Below are 19,965 nucleotides of genomic sequence, written 5' to 3'. Positions count from 1 at the left end.
ATCAGGTTGTCGGGTGCACAATTGTGCTGGAATAAGTGCAATTCCTCGCCAGGGAAAGGCAGCCGACATGTCAACCTATGGGGACTCGATCATTGCCCGACGCTTTCCAAGGCACAGCTCATATTCGCTTCGAACATCTTCTACCAGTTTGTGGACGACGACATGCAGCAGTCGCAGCCGCAATTCCGAGGACGCTGCGCCGACGCTCTATCTACGCTCATGTTGACGCGCCTCACTGAGTTGCGTTCTTTGGATCTTGGGGCCGGCTTCCTGCGCTACTCATTATTCTTGCCGCAGCTACTAAAGAGGACGGACTATCTATTTCCGAAGCTACGTCATGTCGTTCTAGGAGACAAATGTCTTGATCCTACCACGAGTGTATCGTACATGGACCTTAACCTCATACGACCAACCTTCTACTCGTCCACAGTTACAGAGTTCGAGTGCTCTATTTCACAACCATGGCGCTTCCAGTGGCAGGATTCGAAGACGCCACGGAGCAACACGTTGACCTCGTTGACTCTGTTTCGAACGAACATCAGCAGAGCTACCCTAGGCGAACTGCTTTCTGCTACTCCAAAGCTGAGATATCTCCACTTCGAACATGAGTTCATCTTCAATGCGGCAACTCCTACTGGCCCTTCGCTATCCCCTTACCTTGGGCTTGACGAACTTAACACAGCTCTTTTCCCCATAAGAGACACGTTGGAGGAGTGTCACTTCATACTACGTCTTGGCCGAGGCTCTATATCCACGACCGAGTATCCTCTCGCCAGCGTTCGATTCCCAGCTGTGCAAGGCACCTTGACCATGCTCAAGTTCATGCCTCGATTGGTGAAGGTAGAAGTGCCTATGACAATGTTGCTTGGCTGGTACCCGAATTTCGCGGCTAAGCTTGAGGAAGTCTTGCCTCATGGCATCGTCGATCTTACTCTCCGAGACGATCTAGTACGCTACTGTCCATGGGTTGCACCTCCGAACGCCGAGAAGAAGGTCATGCGGATCGGAGAGTACATCAAGGGCCGGGCATCTCATGCGACGCAGCTTGAATCTCTCAAGGTTCGCCTCACCTCAGCTAAGCGCTCGTTGGTGCACTCGGTTGGTGCGCTGAATGTATCGACCAGCGGCAGGGGAAGTAATACCAGCCTTGTCCGTGGGAAGAAGTCAGAGACGTACGGTTGGCGTTTTGAGAAGGCGCAATCTGTTGTGGCAAGTCCGACAACACCATGCCACACAGCGAGGATGGACAGCGTGTTCCGCCCAATGTCCCCTTTGTTCGAGTCCTGCTGGCCTGAAGCGAACTTCTTTTGAGCGTACGCCAGCAGAACCTGCGTATGGCTTCTCAAGGTGAAGGTGGAAGTAATACATCGCCATGACCAACTCCAAACGGATGCCTGGACGCTTCTCTTCTTACCTTCTCGAAAGCTCTCCAGCAACCAACGGTCGCTGGAACGACACCATTATGCCGTTACGCGAGTCCGCCTCCGTCGCGAAGCTGCCGCCACCACGAAGGACTTCACTGTCTACATACTGCTTCGGCCAGAGTCGCGTTACTACGAGGTCCCACTATCGGAACCGCAGAACGACGCCTGGGACCGGGTAAGTCACATAACACGCAGCCTTCTCGCCTAATCTAACCACTGAAAAAGGTCGTGACCGCAATTCTCCAAAAGTCCAATCCGCGGATCCACCTCACCTCCCAACACACCTCGATCCTTGGCTATTATGCGCTCTGGCTCAACCATCGCACTCTATTTCTTTTCGAAGATCTGTCGAAACCACTGAGCACCCCATCAACCAACAACCAGCAACAGCTTCTTGTCCGGTTCTGCTAACATCCCATCGACACGGTACACACCCAGCACAACCATCGCCGCTCTCTCAGATACCAGCGCCGACCACAATCCCGCTCTCGTGTCCACGCCGCGCAGACTCTTACATGTGTACTTTCTCGGCGCCGTCTTCGGAGGGCCGCACTTCCAGGACGCAGTAGTGAATACAATACGCTTCACGTTCATGCCTGACATCTCTCTCTCGCCGTCTCTTGTCACAGAGGTGTAAAAGCGCGGGACCGCTGGGGTGAACGGATTGAAGAAGTTCTTGGTAGACTACTACATCTGGTCCTGCGTACCCGCGACGCCGGGAGCGTTGCCACGTCTACAGAGCACGGAGATTCCGACGCTCATAGACTACCCAGTAGTTGAGGGATGCTGATGAGGGGCGACAGAGATGTCGATAACCATCAGCACGGGTCGGAGGAATTGTGCTACAGCCGCCCCAATCAAGGTCACTGGACTCTTCGCATATGCCAGAGCGTTCTGTGCTCTTCCGAATTTCCACAGCCCTGTAGCGCAGTAAGAGCAGACGAATCTCCCCTGGACGATAGATCGACAGCCACCTGATCACACGATGGGTGTCACGGTTCAGGGTGCTCCTGCCTGTCGTACCTCATCTGCCAGGAGAGTGACTGCTACGTCACACTAGCGTTGTTTACAGCTACCCACATATATATACTGTTCGTGGCTTCACCCAATACAACCTCAGTACAATCTTCAACTTCTTCCCTTTGCGTACAGTTCACTGGAACTCCAACAATGGGACTGTGCCTTCCAGATCTTGGGCGACATGATGGGTCGGTATGCTCTCGATGTTTGCAAGATGGGAAGTGTGACTAGTGGTGTCCGCTCTAGACCAGAGGAGCCTAGACTCTGAGAAGGGGAACGAACCGTGATGTAGTTAACGACCAACTGTATGTACAGCGAACAACTATGGTGTAACGACACCAACGAAACTTGTGACTTTGCCCTATTGACCTGTATTCTGCGAAACAAGTGCATGTGGCAAGCTCGCCACGACTGAGAAAGGTGGCTTCAAGCGAAGCACTCAAGCACTGGTCTTTTGAGTAGGGAGCATGAGCTTGTGTCTTGAGTAATCTAGGGTTTCGATAAGCGCCTCGCTCCACGCATTGATGTGCTTTCATGACGGATGGGTAGGTGCGTGAATTGCATGCGTATGGTATCTATCTCTCCAGATCCATCATCAGATCTCATCCTCAGCGCTCTTCTTCTTCCGACTCCTACGCTTCTTTTTCTTCTCGCCTTCGACTATACCTCCCTCCGTCTCTTCCACCTTCCTCTTCTTGTGGTGCTTAGCCGGCTCCGGTTCTTCGTTACCCAGCAGTGTCTCAAACCCGCCCTTTGGCCCCTCCGCATCCCCAAACGTCTCCTGTCTCCACTGCCTAAGCCTCGCCTTCTTGCTAAGATGCTTCTTATCCTTCTTCTTCTTGTCCGGGTCGCGGAACGCCGCTAGCTTCTTCAGGCCTGCAAACTCGTTCAACTGCTTGTCGTCTGCGAGCAAGATATCTCTAGCCGTGAGACCGAATGTTGTAGGCGAGGTTTCGCGGTAGCGGAAGCGAGCCGGGGCCTTGGACGGCTTGGCTGCGAGCGCGGCTTCGTATTTGAGGTTCTCGGACACGAGGTTCTCGATCAGGCGGCGGTCGCGGCGGGCGGAGGATTTGGCGTCGGCGCGGTCTTGTTTGAGCTTCTTCGAGGACTTTGCTTTTGTGGAGGCGTCTGCGTCAACGTCCATAGCGTCATCGTCCTCATCGTCGGAGGAGAGTGTGGGCCGTTCATCTTCGTCGTCGTCTTTGAAGTCGGGAATCAGGTCTTTGATGTCGATATCGTCGTCGAATTTGGGTTTTTTGGGCTTCCTGCTCTTCCTGCTGGAGCCTGCGGCGTCGCTGTCGGATGCGGCGTCTGCCTCGTTGTAGTACGATTCGCCGAAGCGCTTCGACATCTCCTTGTCCCATTGGTCGTCGGACCAGTCTGCTTCGAGGACGTCTTTCCACTCATCCATCTTGAAGTCTCGGCCGCTCAGACCGCCGATCTTGCGGATCTGCTTGACCTTGGCTTCCATCTCCTCGACCTTGAGCTTGCGTAGACGGGCCAGGTCTTCCTCGCGCTCTTTCCTCTCAGCTTCGCGCTTGGCCCTGGCCGCGTCACGGGCCTTCTTTCTGCTGTTCCCTTCGTCGCGACGGACGGTTGTGGCTGCGACGGCGTCACGGGCGTAGGTGGTGAGCTTCTCGTTGGTGCCGGTGGTGTCTTCGAAGTAGGTGTTGTACGCGTGTTCGTAGTCGTCGGCGGCGGCGTCTTCCTCGTCGTCGTCGGAGTCGAGCGGCTGGAACTGTGTCTTGTCGGCGGGCACCCATGCGCGAGACTCCATGTAGTTGGACAGGAAGAGCTCTGGGTCGTGGTCGGCTTTGAGAACATCGTCCTGGGTGATCTTGACGCGGCCCTTCTTCGAGACCGCGGGCGTGGGCTTGGCTACGAGGAAGTCGTCGTCCTCGTCGTCAGCCGCAGCGTTGACAAGGCTCTTCCTGATCTCCTCCTGCTCCTGCGCGTATGTCCTGGGCGGCGCATCGTCGTCGTCTTCCCCGGGCACTCGGCCCTCGAGCAGGTTCCTGGTGTGGAACTGCCTCAGCGTCATCGAAGCGTCCCTCTTGGCGCCGTCGCCGTCGTCGCCGCCGCCGTCGCCCTCTGCGACTTCGGTGTAGAACTTGGCGTCCTTGTCGTAGATGCGGGGGTCTTTCGATTTGAGGGCTTTCAGCGTAGCCATGAGCTCGTCGTCGAGCGCTTCGTCGAGCAGCTCGGCAGCATCGTCCTCCTCGACGCCCTCTTCCGAGTCTTCCGAGTCCTCGTCCTCGTGCTGGAAAGCGCTGCCTTTGCCGTACTTCTCCTCCACTACGGCACGGTTAGCACCGACGCGACGCTGACCGTGCACACCGCTACTCACACCTGTGCTGCTCGGCGCGCTTCTTGTTGTGCTCGAAGCGGCGCGCATACTCCTCGTTCACTTGGAAGCCTGCGCCAGCGTCTGCCTCTGAATCCTCATCGTCGGTGTTGTCGAGCAGCCTTGCCTTCTTCTCTGGGCGCTCGGCAGTGGCGGAAGCGCCGTTCAGCTCGCGCTTGCTTGCAGAGGATTTCCGAGGCATCTTTGGTGTTGTGAGGCGTGCATCGCGACTCCCTCAAAAATTCGCAGAGGAAGGCGCGCGCCAAGAGTTCGACTTAGAAGTGGAGACGTTCGGGGCCCAGGGTCTGTTCGCCGGGACGTTACGTCGGTGGGCGAGTCGGGCATTTCGGGCATTACGAGCTAATACGAGCACGGCCGAGCAGTGAACAGCAACCGCGCCGGGGCTCTCCATGCCCACCTGTGTTCGCTGTCATGTACTATAGCCTCACTGTCCGGTCGTGCTGAACTTCTTCACGCAACACCGCGTTTCTGAAGCGTTGACGCCGCGATAAGCCTCCGTCATGGCTGACGAGGAGGCTCAACATCCCACTCTCGAGCCCGTTTCGAGGCCGTTGGCGCTGATGTAGGTCGAGATGATATCCACCAGATGGGACGAGGCTTACAGCAATCTGCAGCCCTGTGGTGATCAAAGAAGCCGCCCTCGACTCGCCTACCTTTCGTGCAACCGCCGTCCACTTTGGTGACCAGATCGAGCTCATCGAACGATGGCTCGACTCGTACGTCCGCGCAACGTCGCGGCTCGCCTCTGAGCTCACTGCCCTCCAAGGAATAGTCGACACGTACGTACAAGCGTCACACCCGCCGCTTCAGCTGTCCGAAGCCATCCTCGACCATGACTACACTGTCCTCGCGCTCAAGCGGTTCGGGGAGGGCGCGCGCGAGTACTGGAACAGCACGTGTCGAAGCATGAAGAAGGCAGAGACTAGTGTTTGTGAACCCATACGAGCCTTCTTGAACAACGACCTTCGCGTCCTGAAGGAGGCAAGGAAGAACCTCGACCTGACACAGCGTACGTTCGACGGCGCCATTGCGCGCTACGCCAGCCAGGTCAAGTCGAAGGAAGCATCGTCGCTGCGAGAAGATGCCTTCCAGCTACACGAAGCGCGGCGTGCATACCTGCAAGCGAGCATGAACTTCTGCGTACTGGCACCGCAAGTGCGACTGACGCTGGATAAGGTCCTCGTCAAGGTCATACACGAACAGTGGCGCGACATGAAGACAGCAAAGGATGCTCCCGCCAAGGCATTTGCACTCGGTAACTTAGACATCGAGCGAGTTCGCGGCTGGAGCAAGGAGATGGAGAATGGCGAGCGCGTCTTCAAAAGGGAGCTGCACCTTGCACGACAGCAGGTCGAGGCTGCTGCTGAGCTCAGCGCACGACCGTCGCGAGATCTCGACTCGTACACAGCCTCTACCGTAGCCTACCTAGGCACCCCGGGACCATCTTCCGCCAACCTGCAGTCGCCCGCGAAATCCGATCCCGCGAACGAGAAGGCAGAGAAGCAGGGCTGGCTCTTCCAGCGTACCATCACTGGCAAGCCTGCAAGGACATACTGGGTCAGGAGATGGTTCTTCGTCAAGAACGGCATCTTCGGCTGGCTCACGCAAGGTACACGCTCGGGTGCTGTAGAGGAGTCTGAGAAGATCGGTGTGCTGCTCTGCGGTATCCGTCCAGCGTTTCAGGAAGAACGGCGCTTCTGCTTTGAAGTGAAGACAAAGGATACCACCATCCTGCTCCAAGCTGAGACTCAGAGCGACATCACTGAGTGGATCTCTGCCTTCGAAGTCGCCAAACGCAAGGCCCTGGAGGACTCGTCCAAGGACACGCCTGGACCTCAAGCCTCTGTCGACGCTGCATTCTCAATCAGTCCGCCAGTCGCACCCGAGTTCGCTGCGAAAACGTCAGAAGGCCATGCGGCCCACCCTGGCGACGAAATCACTGGCCTTGACCGCGCAGAAACATCGCTCGGCATACCTGGTGAGGCTTCTCGAGGCGCTAGCATCGACCTCCCTCGCCGCGGCACTGGACTTGACAGGGACGGCGAGACGGGTCGACGTGACCATGCTGCCCGGATTATGGAGAAGCTTGATCTGTCACGAAAGTCTACGGCAGGGCCGCAGCTAAGCGGAAGCAACCCCTCGTCTGCAACTGGTGGCATTGCTAGTCTCATCTCCGCCAGTCTTGCCTCGGCTAGCCACAATATCGTGCAGGTTGGACAGATCGCCGCTCCTGCGCCTGGTCTTCCAGACACGCGCCTTATCATGGGCCAGACACTCCCGCAAACGAGCCTGTCTCCGAATACTCTCGCCAACCCGCCGGCACCCACGAACCTCAGTAAAGCTGCAGTGGCTGTCAGTGGAGAGCGAGGGCTTGGTATCGGCAAGTCTGGCAACATGCCTGGCGGTCTCATGGCCAATCTGTGGGGTTCTGTCAACTGGGGCTACGTAAACAAGATCGGCAAACCAGATGAGCCAGGTACTCGTGACCGCAGCATATCCAGACCTCCAAGTCCCATCAATGCCCCTCTCGGCGAACCGTTCGATGCGAAAACCGAGGCTAGCGCAAATCAAGATGCTGTTTCAAGCACGACGCCTGCAGCACCTTCTCATCGAAAGACTATCAGTCTCGGTGGCACCCTGAGCCGGCCATCCACCTCGGAAGGGGAGTTCCCCAACAACTACCCGGCTGCACTAAGGATGCAAGACGCACAGTTCCGTATACTCTTTCCTACAGTGCCACGATCAGAAAAGCTCGTGTTGGTATTCCGTGCTGTCTGGAATCCGACTGAGCAGCAAGAGTTCCCAGGTCGTGTCTATGTCACGACCCAGGACATATACTTCTACAGCAACCATCTTGGTCTTGTCCTGGTCACGGGCATCATCATGAGTCAGATCAGTGAAGTCACTGCTGCACCTGGCAAAGACTGTGACTTCCTCTTTCTACACTTCAAGACTGGCGTGAGAGAAGTCGGCGCGACTAGGATCACAGTCAAGACTTTTCTCGAGCCTCTCAAGCTTCTACAGCGACGCCTCAACTTTCTGGTTCGGAACGCCACCACAGGCGAACATGAATTGGAGGAGGTCATCAAAGCACTCATCAAGATGGAGGCTGATGACAACCAACACTCGGCCGGTGAAGAAGGCTGGGAAGAGATCTCGCCGGATACGCCCATGGATCACAGCTACGGCGGGAAGAATATCAAGACAAGTCTTCGCATCGATGGTAACTTGTTTGGACCATCCGGCGTCAGTGCCAGCAAAAGTACAGCCAAGTTCAGGTTGCCATCCCAGCCAGTTGTGTTCGCTCCTGCCGGCATGATGCGTGTCGCAGTCGAGAAGGAATACGAGATCAGCGCAAAGGCTCTCTTCCACATTCTGTTCGGTGACAAGAGTGCGGTCTTCCAGCTGCTGTACAGGGAACGGCTTGCAAAGCGCGTAGTACAAGGGCCTTGGACAGCAACCGATAAGACCCGTCAGCGTCGTGATTTCGAATACGAGATTGCACAGCCCGGTCAGAACGGTGCTAACCCTGTCATCAACGACTATCAGGTCATCGAAGTAATGAACGATCACCTCTGCTACGTAGTGTCAGATAGGAAGACGCCATGGTACTTGCCAGGACATGAGCGATTCGTGCTCCTCAGTAAGGTTGTCATCACACACGTTTCGAAGGCGAGGTGCAAGCTTGCTGTTCACACCAAGATCGATTGGAAGCGAAACCCACACATTGCGAAAAAACTTATTGAGCGCCAGGGTCTTCAGGACTTGGAGCTTGAAGCACAGGATCTTGTCGATGTCGTCAACGATCAAGTCGCTCGTTTAGGGCACAACAGAAGCACTGGCAAGGTCACGAACATCTTCGGCCAGATTGGTGTGCAGACCCAGGCTGTGCAGATAAATGCAGAAGACATCCCACCGCCGAACCGCCCACGCAAATTCAAGCTGCAACCTACAACGACAGGCTCCTTCATTGCGCAGTATGTGGGCAACGTCATTATCAGTGTCCTGTCGACCGTCATGAGCTGGGTGCTTGCTATTTTCGCCGGCATCAGCAATGTAGTCTCCGCACACAAGCTGTTAGTCGTGCTGCTGCTGGTCAGTGGCGGAGCGAACTTCTTCTACACCTCGAAAGATAGCTGGGCGTGGTGGAATGAGCGCAATGCCGCCAGCTACATGTCGCGCTTGGGCGTCGGACCATCAACCAGTATGATGCGCTCGGTCTACCTGCGCGATATCGCTGAAGCGTTCGCCAACCCCAACGACACCAGTCTTGAGCTTGCACTGCCCACCGAGAGCATCTCGGACAACAGGTGGTAAGTTGATATATGTGCGTCGTGTGGTATACTATGCTAACTCTGACTAGTCACCAAACGTTTACGCACCTCCTTGACCACCCATCCTCCGCATCATCACCGAACTCGTTCTATGATCCGACCACGCACAGCACAAGACGTCTTGAGCGCACACGGCGCAATTTGGGCTCACAGCGTCATGACTTGCTCGTTGCTCTACGCGTCGTGAACCGTATCGAGCAGGAAGTGGTGGAAGCAGAGTATGAGCACTGGCTGCTGGATGAGACACAAAAGTGCGCAAGGGTTGGCACGATGTTAGATGGAACGAAGAAAAACGATAAGAACGTGCAGGCGTGGGTGAAGGGGTACTGTGGGGACTGCGAGAAAGGCTTGCATTTGGTGAGGGAAAGTAGAAAGAGTTTGATATAGGGCAGCAGGAACGCTTACTGGCGCACTTGAACATGAGCACCTGATTCATTTGCATAGCGCGGCAGCGAGGGACTTCTTCAGGATCATGGTATTGATTCCATGGCAACTTTCAACCATGAGTCCGTATCTCACCTTCTACACGTTTCTATCTGATTCGCTGTTCTCGCTTGCAAAGTCACACTTGGTTTGTCTCGCTGTCACCTTGTCTCTCATCATCAGAGCCTGATACCTTTGGTACTGAGTGGCAGCCAGGTCGTGCCACTGTCTCCAACGCCCAGATCCTCAGCTCTGCTGTCTACACGGCCTGCCGTTTCTCAAGCTGTACGAGGAGCCTAGCAACATTCACGGCAACTTCGGCGCTGACAAGTCGGTCGCCCAGATCGATCGACCAGGCCGAGGATATGGAAGTCAAGCCGCACACAGTCATCATCGGCAACCACTCGGTTGGTTTAACTACACCTGAGGGTCCGCTGCTCCCGTTCCACACGGTTGCTGATCTGAAGAAGCAGCTGAAATCAGTCCACATGGCTTCTTTCTAGGCATCGCACTATTCAGTCAAGACTGAACACCGATTGGCTTCGATTCGGGCGCACAACAATATGGCAGTGCCCGTTGCTACTTTCTTTTGGGAATTTAGCGGCGTGACAGTGATCGACAGACAGGAACCCACAATGGAATACACGGGATTTGAACGAATGGGAGAGCTTGTGGAGTGAGCGACGTCTCTTTCTTTGGTTCGACAGATGACTCAAGTCCGAATTAACACTGTCATCCCTTGCTTTCTTCCCTCCCTTCCATCTCTTTTCTACCTGATGTCTAGCGGTACTAAACCCCCCATTAGCCTTCTTTCCAGCCCTCCCATTCCATTCCCCCAAAATTACTTACCTTGACAAACCCGATATCAGCAGCCTTCTCCCGGAACGCCTGACGGCTCATGTTGAGTCCGTACTTGCGGATCACACCAGCGTGCTTGCGCTCGCCGGTGACGACACTGCAATAGTCAGCACAACTTCGACGAAGGATAGGAGAACGAAAGGAGGATAGAGGTCAGGAGTTTTGGGGGGAAAAATGGATGGGGGCGGAGGAATGTACCAGCTTCTTGAGCCCTTGCCGTACGTGCGCGGGCGCGAGTACCATACGCTTTCGTGGGACATTGTGGACGGCTAACAGGAGCTTATCAGCGAACCTCCACACCACGAGGAAGGCATAGAGTACCTTTGTATGTTCCGGCGGCTTGGTGAGGCTGGAGATGTGTTTTTGCAAGTTTTCGCCTGCGTGCGAGATGTGAGGTGTGGGATAGTACCGTGATGGCCGGCCGCCACACGGGTACTCTAGCCACGAGTGATCGGTTGCGAGGTTCAAAGTAACGCCTGTGCTTCATCCAAAACACCCTCTTACGATTTGAGCTGTTTGAGAAACAAAAGCCATGATACATAGGGCGGTAGAATAGTTGGCGTGACGTTCGGACGTCGTTGGACTACGCACCCACGAATCGGCCAGCCTTCTCGACAATGCTTGCGATGTGGGCTTCCGGCTCAAGGATTACTGAAGCCTAGTCTGTCGTTTCGAGGAAATGCGAGAGTTGGGGGCACATGATGCCTTGCTGAGACCGTCCCCAAGGCACATATGCCAGCATCACCAACAGTCCTTGGAACAGAAAGTCAGACAAGACATCAGCTCGATTTTCCTGGCTCTCGTAACTACCGATCGGCTTGAAGAGGCTGGAGCATGATGATGGAGAGAGAATGTTCACGATGATCTATACAGAACGCCCAAGCAGCGCAGGCCTCCCATACAAAGGAGAGTGGTGGTTCTGGGAGCAGACATGGCCTGCATTTGTTTTCCGCTTCTCACTCATTTTTGGATGACGAGGAGCGAGGGAGCATGATGATGGAGGAGAGACTGTCTCGGACATGCTGAACAAACAGATCAGAGCTAGACACCGCGCTTGCTGAGACCGTGTTTCTAACCATCGTCGAGAACCCGAACATAATGAAGGAGAGAGATATCGCCCGTGATCCTCAACAACAGACGGATGCTCCAGACATGTATTGAGATGCGCTACCTTTTCGGGGTTGCAGCAAGCAGACTGATGATGATGACGGAGAGAGAAAAGTCACTAGGGTTTTCGAGGGCAGAGAAGCGTACAGGGCATGATGTCTTCTGGCAGGCCGGCAGAGAGCCCAGGCGTGCATCCAATGTTATGTGCCGTTTGGCCTCCAAGAACGGAGGAGCCAGGATGAAGGAGAGAGGAAACTCGCCGGTGTTTTCAGCCGCAGAGAAAGGGACAGAACATGAAATCTTTCGTTGGAGACTTTTGGAAGGAGCAGAGAGGCGGACATAACCTGACTGGAGTTGGTTCTGCTGAGCAGACAGAAAGCTCAGACATGATAAGTGGCCTTGTACTTTTGATACTTTGGAAGCATGCAGAAGATGGCGATGGAGAAGAGCATGAGGGCCACGGAGGGATGCTTATACAGCGCTTTGGGGGGGGGGGGGGGGCACACACACTCGCCGCTGCTTTGGCCGCAGGTATGCGTGTGCAAACGCAGCACCAGCAAATCATAGGCAGCCTTACTTAACCATGCATATCGAACGCGAAGGACGAAGATAACGATGCTCATACTCATTACTATCTACCGCGCGCTCCGCCCCCCTCCACACAACAGCTATCAATAAGGCGCCTTCCCCAGACCTTCGCCTCCCACACTCAAATCATCGTCATCATCATTCAGCCCAATGCTGCCCAAAAGGCTGTCGACATCCACCACCGCCGGCTTCTTACTCGCTTCAGTGCCCCTGCGTTGTCTATCCCCACTCCTCCCCCTACTAACACCGCTCTTCACACTCCTGCTCTTCTGCACGGTACCAGCATTCGGATTCGCATACGAGCTCGTGCCATTGGTGTGCTGAGGCTGGTTCGCCGAGGCAGCAAAGTCGATGTGACTGCCCTCCCGTACCGTCGGATTTGTGGTGGGTGGTGTAGCCTGTCCGTGGAAGTCTGCGGGGATAGCGGGAACGGGGGGTATGACGTCGCCTTCGAGGGTGGTGAAGTACTGGCCCCCAGCCGCACCTCCGGCATCGTTCTGCGCAGTCATCGGGCGCGGCGTGAGAGTTGCCGCAGGTGTGCCTAGGTCCTCGGCGCCAGCAGTTGCAGCCAAGGCCTGTCGCTCGCGAGCAAGCGCTTCGTGCGTTGTAGTGAAGCTCGCGTCGCTGAGCGAGTGCGCGCTGACCAAGCTGTCCGTCTCTTCGTCTTCTTCACGTCTGGTCGGCGGACGCATGCTATAACCCGTCCTCGGCGCGCCACCAGAGCCACTCAACGCCCTTTTCAGATCATCCACTCTCACCGTGCTCCTCAGTGACGACCTACTCCTCGGAGTCTCGTTCCCGTTCCCGTTCCCCCTATTCTCGCTGGGACTCCTTCGCCGTTGCGGCGACGACAATCGACCAACGAGACCGTACGCCAAACTTGGCGGTCTCGAGTGCGCTCTCCTTGGACTCTGACTGGGCGAGTTTGCACTGCTGTCGAGCTCGCCATTGGATATGCGAACACCCAGGTAGTTATTGCGGTTACCTGTGTACTGCGTACCACTCCTGCTCCCGGAGATGGATGCGCTGGAGGACCCTTTGGTGTTGGCTGCGAGGCATTGATCGCGCGTCCAGTCGGCGAGAAGGTCTTCGCGGACCTTGTAAGGGATGGTGGGCGCAGAGAGGATGTTGTTAATTTCGATGGTAGGGGGTTGGTGAATGACGGGAAGGCCGGAGTAGGATGATGCGGACATGGAGCGGCCAGGTGAGGCAGGCGGAGAGGAGGGGGGCGATTGTAGGGAGGTCGAGTAGCCTTCCGAGATCTTCTCGACGAGGGCGTCGCGGTTGTCGAACGGTATCAGAGACTCAGATTGAACCACCGACGCCGGAAGCTGTGCGAGACTGGGGTGCGGAGCGTCGATGCGGTCTACCGGCATGGGCGGTACGCGGATGCTCTTGAGCCATAAGCCGTGGTTGTTGCGCCGCGTGACCTCGTTGTGCACTGCGCGGCCGATGGCGGATGTTTCAAAGTCGAAAGCCATGCTGAGAGCCCACAGATAGCCATGCACGAGGCTGCCTATCCGTACCTTCGCGGCCGGCTCTTCGACGGTGGCAATCTCTTCCTGCAGGCGCATGATCATAGGCAGCCCGCTCCGTGCAGCGTTGGCTCCCAGTCGCTCGATCAATGTCGCGAGAAGGAGATGCAGAAGCAGGTAGTCCGCCTCCGAGTCAACAAACTGCAGCGCATTCTCGTACACGGCCAGATGCAGGAGTGGCAGAAAGCTGTTCCTCCCCGGCCTTGGCGACTTCTCCCGCTGCGACGCATTCGACACGGCGCGCTTGGCTAGCCCGCCCTTGTCGTGGTCGCTATCTTTCCTCCGGTAATTGTCCACAATCTTCAAATCCTGCTTCGTCTTTTCTAGGTTCAGCCAGGTGACAAGAGCATCCACATACGCTTTCCTTACGGTCCCACTAGGATCGCGTAGAAGCCACTGTGTACCCTCCCACACGCTCACGCCAATCTTACTGCGTGCTACCGGTGCGGAGGAGCCATCGGGTCGGCGTGCGTTTGCGGTTTTGATGATAGCTTTGACGGCTTCGAGCGCGGTTAGGCGTGCTGTTTCGAACGAGAAGAACCTGTCGACATGTGTCTTCTCTCGCAGGCTGCCCGAGGTCACAACCACATCGATCGCCTCTTCGGGGTTCTCTATCGCTTCGGCAGTCGTGGTGGACGTCGGCGAGGGCTTGAGTCGGCTCAAGATGGCTTCGACCATGTCCGAGATCTGGTCCGTGTAGTAGACATGTGTGGCCAGATCAGCGATGCACCTGCGCACGGTATCGAGTAGGCGTATCCTGGACTTTGAAGGCACCTTGACGACATCCATAACCACGCCAACATTGCTAGTCGAGATCTGCCCATCCAAGTGCTTCTCTGACAGCGCCGGTGTCGTCTGCTGGTGGTGGGGCAGTGTGCTCAGTCCAGGTCCACCGAGCTGTAGGAGTGATAGAGTGTGAGAGATGAGGCCGACCAGCACATCCATGACGCTGAGCCCGATGAAGTTGATGGTGGAGCTGAGGAGGTAGTCGATGACAGTCGCAAGCACCAGCTGTCGATCGACGTCGTCTTCAACGACCGGGCTGCGTACGAGAGCCTCGACGACGGCGACGAGGATGGCGTATCGGTCTTGCACAGGCGCCCAGGCGCAGATGATAGCCATCAGTTTGGTCGCCCAGCTCTCACCCGGAGGATGCGGCCCCTTGACGTTCGCGCCGATAAAGTTGAGCACGGCAGAAGTCGCAAGACGCAATTGACCACGGTTGACGCCCTGGAAGATGTTGCGCAGAGCCTGCAGCGCCAGCACGCCGACCTTCTCCTCAGCCAGCTTGTCTGCCGCCTCCGTCGTGCCCGACGCAGCGACCGGATCGCCTCCTTCCTCATCCTCGTTCGTGCTCGTCCGCGCCGCCGTGGACACGCTCTTCCTTCGACTGAGCGCCAGCTCCTTATCATGCGCCTCACTATCCTTCTCCCTCGACTCCAGCCTGCTCAAGTACGCGCCACTCTCCGCGTATATGTTCGCCAAAACCACCGGAATGATGGCGTTCAGCTGCCTCCCCGTCTCGCTCCCCAGACTCTCACTCTCCGCCACCGCCTTCAACGCTGTCAACCCCGCCCTCCTGAATCTCAGCTGCACCGGCCAACTCTGCGCCGCGCCCTTTGCTGATGAAGTCTGTTCCTTGGCGGCGAATTGCGCATACAACTGCACGATCTCCTCGTACTGTCTTATGTACTCCAGATCCGCCGCTAGACTCGCAGGCTCCTGGTGCCTACACAGCGCCTCGAACGCCGGCAGCGTGTCCTCGACCATGCCGACATGCTCGCTCTTCAGGATGGTCTTCAGGATGCGCAACACCGCGCGCTGGTACAGCGGCAGGTCTCTCGGACACTTTTCAACCACCGCCGTCACAATCTGCAGCGTGACCTGCACATTTCCCGTGCGGCCCTTCCAGACATCGCTGGTCGCGCGCTTGTCGAGAAAGTCAGTGACCTTTGTGAGCTTCGAGCGTCGCGTGCTGGCGTAGTACAGCAGGTAGGACAGCTCGGAGCTGTTGGCGCGCACGTCGACGTTGGCTTTGTTGTACTTGGGGTAGCATTTTAGCACCAGGACTTGGTGCTTTGGCCGGCACGCTTGGCGCGCTGCATTCATTGAGAGAGCGTGAGCGGGCGTGAGCGGGCGCGAGCGGGCGTGTGAGCTCGCGGACGGGGCGAGTCGCGGGTGCGCGGGGGCTGCGGGTGGGAAGGGGCGCTGCGAACGAGCGGAGGGGTGCGCACGGCGGGCGAGCGATGCGACGGCGAGGCGGTCGACGGGCTAAGAATGGGCGGGCGCGCGGGCGAGCGATTAGTGGGGAGGCGTCGCGCTCGCGGGCAGCATGCAGGCAGCCGTGTGTGTGCGTGTGTGTGTGTGTGTGTGTGTGTGTGTGTGTGTGTGTGTGTGCTCGCACGGAAATCGAGGTGTTTAGGTACCTGTACGGGAACGAGGAGACGAGATGTATGTCAGACGCGGCGGACGAACTTCTGCCGGACTTGGGGAAAAGGTTGGTGCCCAAAACGATGACCAACATGGAAACAAGAGCCCGCGTCGAAACGGGTCCGACACAATGACCGGCCGTCGCAGCATTGCAAACACCATGTGCCACTGTTCGATTGCGTCTTCGTCTGGTCTCAGGGATTCGCACGCCTCGAAAGCATCTCATCTTGAATTGAGGTGGAGAGGTTGTGTGTGGATGCAGCGTCCCCAAGATCTGGTAGACCCGCTTTGACGTGCCTGCCTTTGGGACTACACCGTGTGCTACCACGACTCTCCATGTCCATTGCTACTTGATTTCCAGGCCCGACTCTCCCCTCTGCTGCTGCTTCTGCCGCTGCTTCTGCCACTGCTTCTGCTTGCGCAGCTTCGCTTTGCTCTGGTGCCTACTGGGCTCCCCTTTGGCCCACATCCCACGTCTGTCCATCCCACGTCCGTCCATCCCACTCGCCCTGCCGTACTGCTCCCGCCATCTCCTCGTCTCCTTCTTCACCACTGCAAGCTTCTTTGCGGCTTCCTCTGCGCCGTCTCCCTCTGCGCATTCGGCTTCGCCCAGCGTCAGGAGCCCCCTCGCCCCACTTTTCGCGTCGGCAAGTAATTGTTCCAATCGTGCTTTTTCAACCGCATTCCCATCATCCACACTCGGCCTGCCCCCGTCCTTCACAGCTTCCGCCTCTTCTCTCACGCCCCCCTGACCCAACTTTTTCTGTTTCTTGATCGTCCATCTCTGCGCCATCGGATTCTTGTCCATCGACTCCTGCACCGCCGCCTTGACCCTGAACACCCTCTTCGTGAGATCCAACTTGGGCATCTGTGCCGCCTGCCTGCCCAGCACAAACTGAATGCTTCGTCCGTCGCTGAGGGGCTTGATGATGAACTCTGTACCCTCCGGCATACTCCTGCGTATGAAGTCTGGCCTCAAGTGTGGAAAATGTTCGTGCATCCACGGCCACGCGCCTGGATCCGGAACCACGCCTTTGAACTTCTTCTGCATCTGCGAGCCGAGCAGGCGCACGCGGAATTCAACGGGCGAGCCAAGCTCGATGAATTGGTACGCGCGATCGAGCGCTTCCTTTGTGTATCCTATAGGGTTGGCGAGGAGCAGGTGTACTCCTTTCAGCGCACCCAACTGCTTGCGGTCGGTTTGGGGGTGCTTGACATCGACTTTGATGGCGCGCGCTTTCCAGATGGCGTAGTTGTTGTGCTGGGAGGGGATGTTCTCGTCGCGCATTGTCTCGTAGTCTTCAGACAGCTTCTTGCCGATCGGCTCTGTCATGTAGAGGAACTTGCCAGGCGAGATGTGGTTGTCGTAAAGTTCTTGTAGTGATATGTCCTTCGTGATCGCTCTCTGGTCTTTGTCGCTCCTCACGAGATTCACTTTGTGATTCGATGCGCTGGGCGGCTCTTGCTTGTACAGCCCGAAGTCTAGAATCTTGTGCATGCCCAGTGCTGTTCTTGCCTTAGCCGTCTTGTAGAGGTGCAGTGAGCGGCGCTGTTCGAGACATGTCACCGCTGGGCGTGCGCGGTGTAGCGCAACTGGAGTGCATTGTGGACGAGCAAAGCTGTGTAGCGTGCGTAAATGTATGCGAATGGGCGGCAGGAGGAGCGAGCGGAAGTCAACGGTGGGTAGTCGTGCGGTCGGTAGCATGGCGATACGATGCAGCAAAGCTTAGGGCTGTTTTGGTCTGGGAGCGCCTGACTCGACTAGCGCTGTTCAGCCCTACATCATGACATATGCCGATCGACCTCGACCTCATCATGCACGTCCCCTTATCGGACTGAGAAACATAGAATTAACATCTCTACATCATCCTTCTCCATACGCAAATGAAACAGAGGGTGGATTATACCCTATCAACACAAGCCTGTGGCGTATTGCACGTGTCCTCTCCTTCTCCGCTTAGATATATACATCCATTGTACCTCTCTTCTCTCTTCTTCATCTTCATCTTCATTTTAATTTATCGCGCGATTGTAAGGACCAAGAATTCGATGCAAACCAAAGTCTCCTATGTCGTGCTTTTTCTGGAGTGCATGAGCAGCGTCTCTCTCGCATCCACCGTGCAAATCCCATATTCGCTTTCAAAGCCGCAAGATTGTAGAGTCATGTCGAACCAGGTTGCAAAGTTTTCTGCTACTGAAGATTGGCTTCTCTACCTCCATGCTCTTCTGCCCTTTCCCCAAAAAAGTCAACTTCCCACGGCTGATGTCTGATCCTGTCTGCAAGGTTTCTGAACTCGAAAAGCCTATCTTCTCTTTCATCTCGACTTGTGACCCTCTGCTTCTAAACTGAGTATTTCCTGAATTATGGTCTACGCTTGCTGTCGAGACTGACGACGGAAGGGAAACACCTACAGCACGTTTTACTGTGCAGGTATCCGGAACAAGTCTCAGAAGCTGGCATAAAGTCAGTCCGCCTGGAGCTAAATGCACCAAATTTCATGTCTGCATCGTTTGTTGATCTCAGAAACGCGAGGTGTTTTCTTCACCTCTCATCACGTCTTACCGTCTGCCACTTTGCAAGTGGATATCGGAAAACTCATCTGTGAGCTTTCGCCTGACAAGTATCGAAGTATGGGAGGAACCTCCATTTCGGTATCCTTGTCACACGCCTTGGAAATAACTGTATTCCTCAAACCCGCAGTTGTTCTGTACACGGAACTCAACTGATTCCTTGGAGTCGCCTTGAAAAAGTTCATGTCTCGGCTGTCGCTTGCGGATCAAAGAACTACATCTCTGCCCAGTCTCCGTCATGCTGTACTACTGAAAGCTTTCGAGTAATCGAATGCATACAAGACCAATGTTTGAGGTTGAAGACGAAGTGTGTATGCATAGAAGCATGTTTTTCTTCTCCGTCAAGACCCGGTCGTCGTTTCGCCATTCAATCAAGGACACGAAGTGCTCATGACCAGACTCCGCTGCTTTCTCCTTCAAACAACGAGCTGGCACTCCCCCACATCTTATTTTTTACACATTGTTTTGCCGAAAGCAAATTTGATGCCAACGGTGACTCTCCCCTATCCAAAGCAATGACTCATCACTACTATCACCAGCTCTCCCTTCACATCCCGGCGTCTCCATCTCCCTTTTCTCCAACTCGAACTACATCATCCAATTGGGCCATCCCATCATGTCCCGCACAGCACTTTTCGTAATCGACATCCAGCGCGCCCTCGCAGACAGTCCTGGGACCGAGATTTCTCATGCCAGACGCATTCGAGATGCCGGAGCTTCGATTCTAGACAAAGTGCGTGCGAATATCGACGAGGCGCAAAGTCGAGGCGAAGCGCCTGGGCTGGAAATCATTGTTGTGCAGCATGAAGAGACCCGCGACAAAGGAAATCTACAGCTCGGAACGCGAGCATGGCAACTCGTCTTCCCACCCCACCCCTCACCCCACGAAACCCTTGTTTCCAAGAACATTCGTACGTATCCATCCTCTTACACACTTCCTCTCCATCCCCCACTCTTCTCACTCTGAGACTGATCCAGGAGACACGTTTGAATCTAACCCAGGGCTCGCGGACGAACTGAGGGCACGCAATGTCGGCACGATCGTGGCGTTCGGCATCCAGAGCGAGTGCTGCGTGCTATCTACCTGTAAAGGCGCACTGGCTGCGGATTTCAGAGTCGTGCTGTTGAAGGGAGCGCATTCGACGTATGATGCGGAGGGAAAGACGGCAGAAGAGATCGAGAGGGAGGTGGAGGAGGAATTGCGTAACGAGGGAGCAGAAGTGGTCGACTGGAACAAGTGGAGTAAAGGTTGGGACTGAACATGCAAAACGTCTATTGTAAACACTTCTATGACTCTCCACAGATGCAGT

The 19,965-nt window shown here is 55.9% G+C and overlaps 7 protein-coding genes across 7 annotated transcripts; 3 read left to right on the top strand and 4 right to left on the bottom strand.

Annotated features, from left to right (window-relative positions):
* Positions 1 to 162: 162 nt before the first annotated feature.
* BU25DRAFT_416431 (uncharacterized protein) lies at positions 163 to 1,311 on the top strand (the record flags this gene model as incomplete). Its single annotated transcript, XM_033699880.1, has 1 exon — positions 163 to 1,311. The coding sequence occupies one exon, from the start codon at positions 163 to 165 to the stop codon at positions 1,309 to 1,311; it is 1,149 nt and encodes a 382-aa protein (XP_033567346.1).
* A 1,577-nt stretch (positions 1,312 to 2,888) lies between these two features.
* BU25DRAFT_405094 (Krr1-domain-containing protein) lies at positions 2,889 to 5,061 on the bottom strand. The gene is made up of 2 exons (XM_033699697.1): positions 4,792 to 5,061; positions 2,889 to 4,739 (listed from the first exon to the last, which is right to left on the bottom strand). Exons 1-2 carry the CDS (start codon positions 4,988 to 4,990, stop codon positions 3,040 to 3,042), a joined length of 1,899 nt encoding a protein of 632 aa, XP_033567345.1. The 5' UTR covers positions 4,991 to 5,061; the 3' UTR covers positions 2,889 to 3,039.
* A 248-nt stretch (positions 5,062 to 5,309) lies between these two features.
* BU25DRAFT_327943 (uncharacterized protein) lies at positions 5,310 to 9,530 on the top strand (the record flags this gene model as incomplete). The annotated part of the gene is made up of 3 exons (XM_033699503.1): positions 5,310 to 5,371; positions 5,424 to 9,122; positions 9,173 to 9,530. The coding sequence occupies 3 exons, from the start codon at positions 5,310 to 5,312 to the stop codon at positions 9,528 to 9,530; spliced, it is 4,119 nt and encodes a 1,372-aa protein (XP_033567344.1).
* Positions 9,531 to 10,332: 802 nt separating this feature from the next.
* On the bottom strand, positions 10,333 to 10,694 carry BU25DRAFT_405092 (ribosomal protein S14). The gene is made up of 3 exons (XM_033699696.1): positions 10,623 to 10,694; positions 10,416 to 10,521; positions 10,333 to 10,355 (listed from the first exon to the last, which is right to left on the bottom strand). The coding sequence occupies exons 1-3, from the start codon at positions 10,682 to 10,684 to the stop codon at positions 10,347 to 10,349; spliced, it is 177 nt and encodes a 58-aa protein (XP_033567343.1). The 5' UTR covers positions 10,685 to 10,694; the 3' UTR covers positions 10,333 to 10,346.
* A 1,455-nt stretch (positions 10,695 to 12,149) lies between these two features.
* Positions 12,150 to 15,809, bottom strand: BU25DRAFT_405090 (uncharacterized protein). The gene has a single exon (XM_033699695.1). The coding sequence runs from the start codon at positions 15,761 to 15,763 to the stop codon at positions 12,203 to 12,205; it is 3,561 nt and encodes a 1,186-aa protein (XP_033567342.1). The 5' UTR covers positions 15,764 to 15,809; the 3' UTR covers positions 12,150 to 12,202.
* Positions 15,810 to 16,823: 1,014 nt separating this feature from the next.
* Positions 16,824 to 17,789, bottom strand: BU25DRAFT_315041 (uncharacterized protein; the record flags this gene model as incomplete). Its single annotated transcript, XM_033699465.1, has 1 exon — positions 16,824 to 17,789. A coding segment is annotated over one exon (966 nt), but the record flags the coding sequence as incomplete, so codon positions are not given.
* Positions 17,790 to 19,243: 1,454 nt separating this feature from the next.
* BU25DRAFT_380259 (Isochorismatase hydrolase) lies at positions 19,244 to 19,914 on the top strand (the record flags this gene model as incomplete). Its single annotated transcript, XM_033699626.1, has 2 exons — positions 19,244 to 19,566; positions 19,634 to 19,914. The coding sequence occupies exons 1-2, from the start codon at positions 19,272 to 19,274 to the stop codon at positions 19,912 to 19,914; spliced, it is 576 nt and encodes a 191-aa protein (XP_033567340.1). The 5' UTR covers positions 19,244 to 19,271.
* Positions 19,915 to 19,965: the final 51 nt, after the last annotated feature.

Source organism: Macroventuria anomochaeta (assembly GCF_010093625.1).
Source record: "Macroventuria anomochaeta strain CBS 525.71 unplaced genomic scaffold BU25scaffold_1, whole genome shotgun sequence".
Taxonomy (NCBI): domain Eukaryota; kingdom Fungi; phylum Ascomycota; class Dothideomycetes; order Pleosporales; family Didymellaceae; genus Macroventuria; species Macroventuria anomochaeta.
The sequence above is the reverse complement of the archived record's forward strand: the minus strand, read 5'-3'. Positions and strand labels throughout refer to the sequence as shown.

What these genes read in the sequence shown, in the direction of transcription:
- BU25DRAFT_405094 (XM_033699697.1), bottom strand. Translation starts at nt 4,990, where the DNA reads ATGCCTCGGAAATCCTCTGCAAGCAAGCGCGAGCTGAACGGCGCTTCC. An exon ending in GCGCGCCGAGCAGCACAGGT is followed by an intron (nt 4,740 to 4,791) that starts GTGAGTAGCGGT and finishes ACCGTGCCGTAG; the next exon opens with TGGAGGAGAAGTACGGCAAA.
- BU25DRAFT_405092 (XM_033699696.1), bottom strand. Translation starts at nt 10,684, where the DNA reads ATGTCCCACGAAAGCGTATGGTACTCGCGCCCGCGCACGTACGGCAAG. An exon ending in GGCAAGGGCTCAAGAAGCTG is followed by an intron (nt 10,522 to 10,622) that starts GTACATTCCTCC and finishes TGACTATTGCAG; the next exon opens with TGTCGTCACCGGCGAGCGCA.
- BU25DRAFT_405090 (XM_033699695.1), bottom strand. Translation starts at nt 15,763, where the DNA reads ATGAATGCAGCGCGCCAAGCGTGCCGGCCAAAGCACCAAGTCCTGGTG.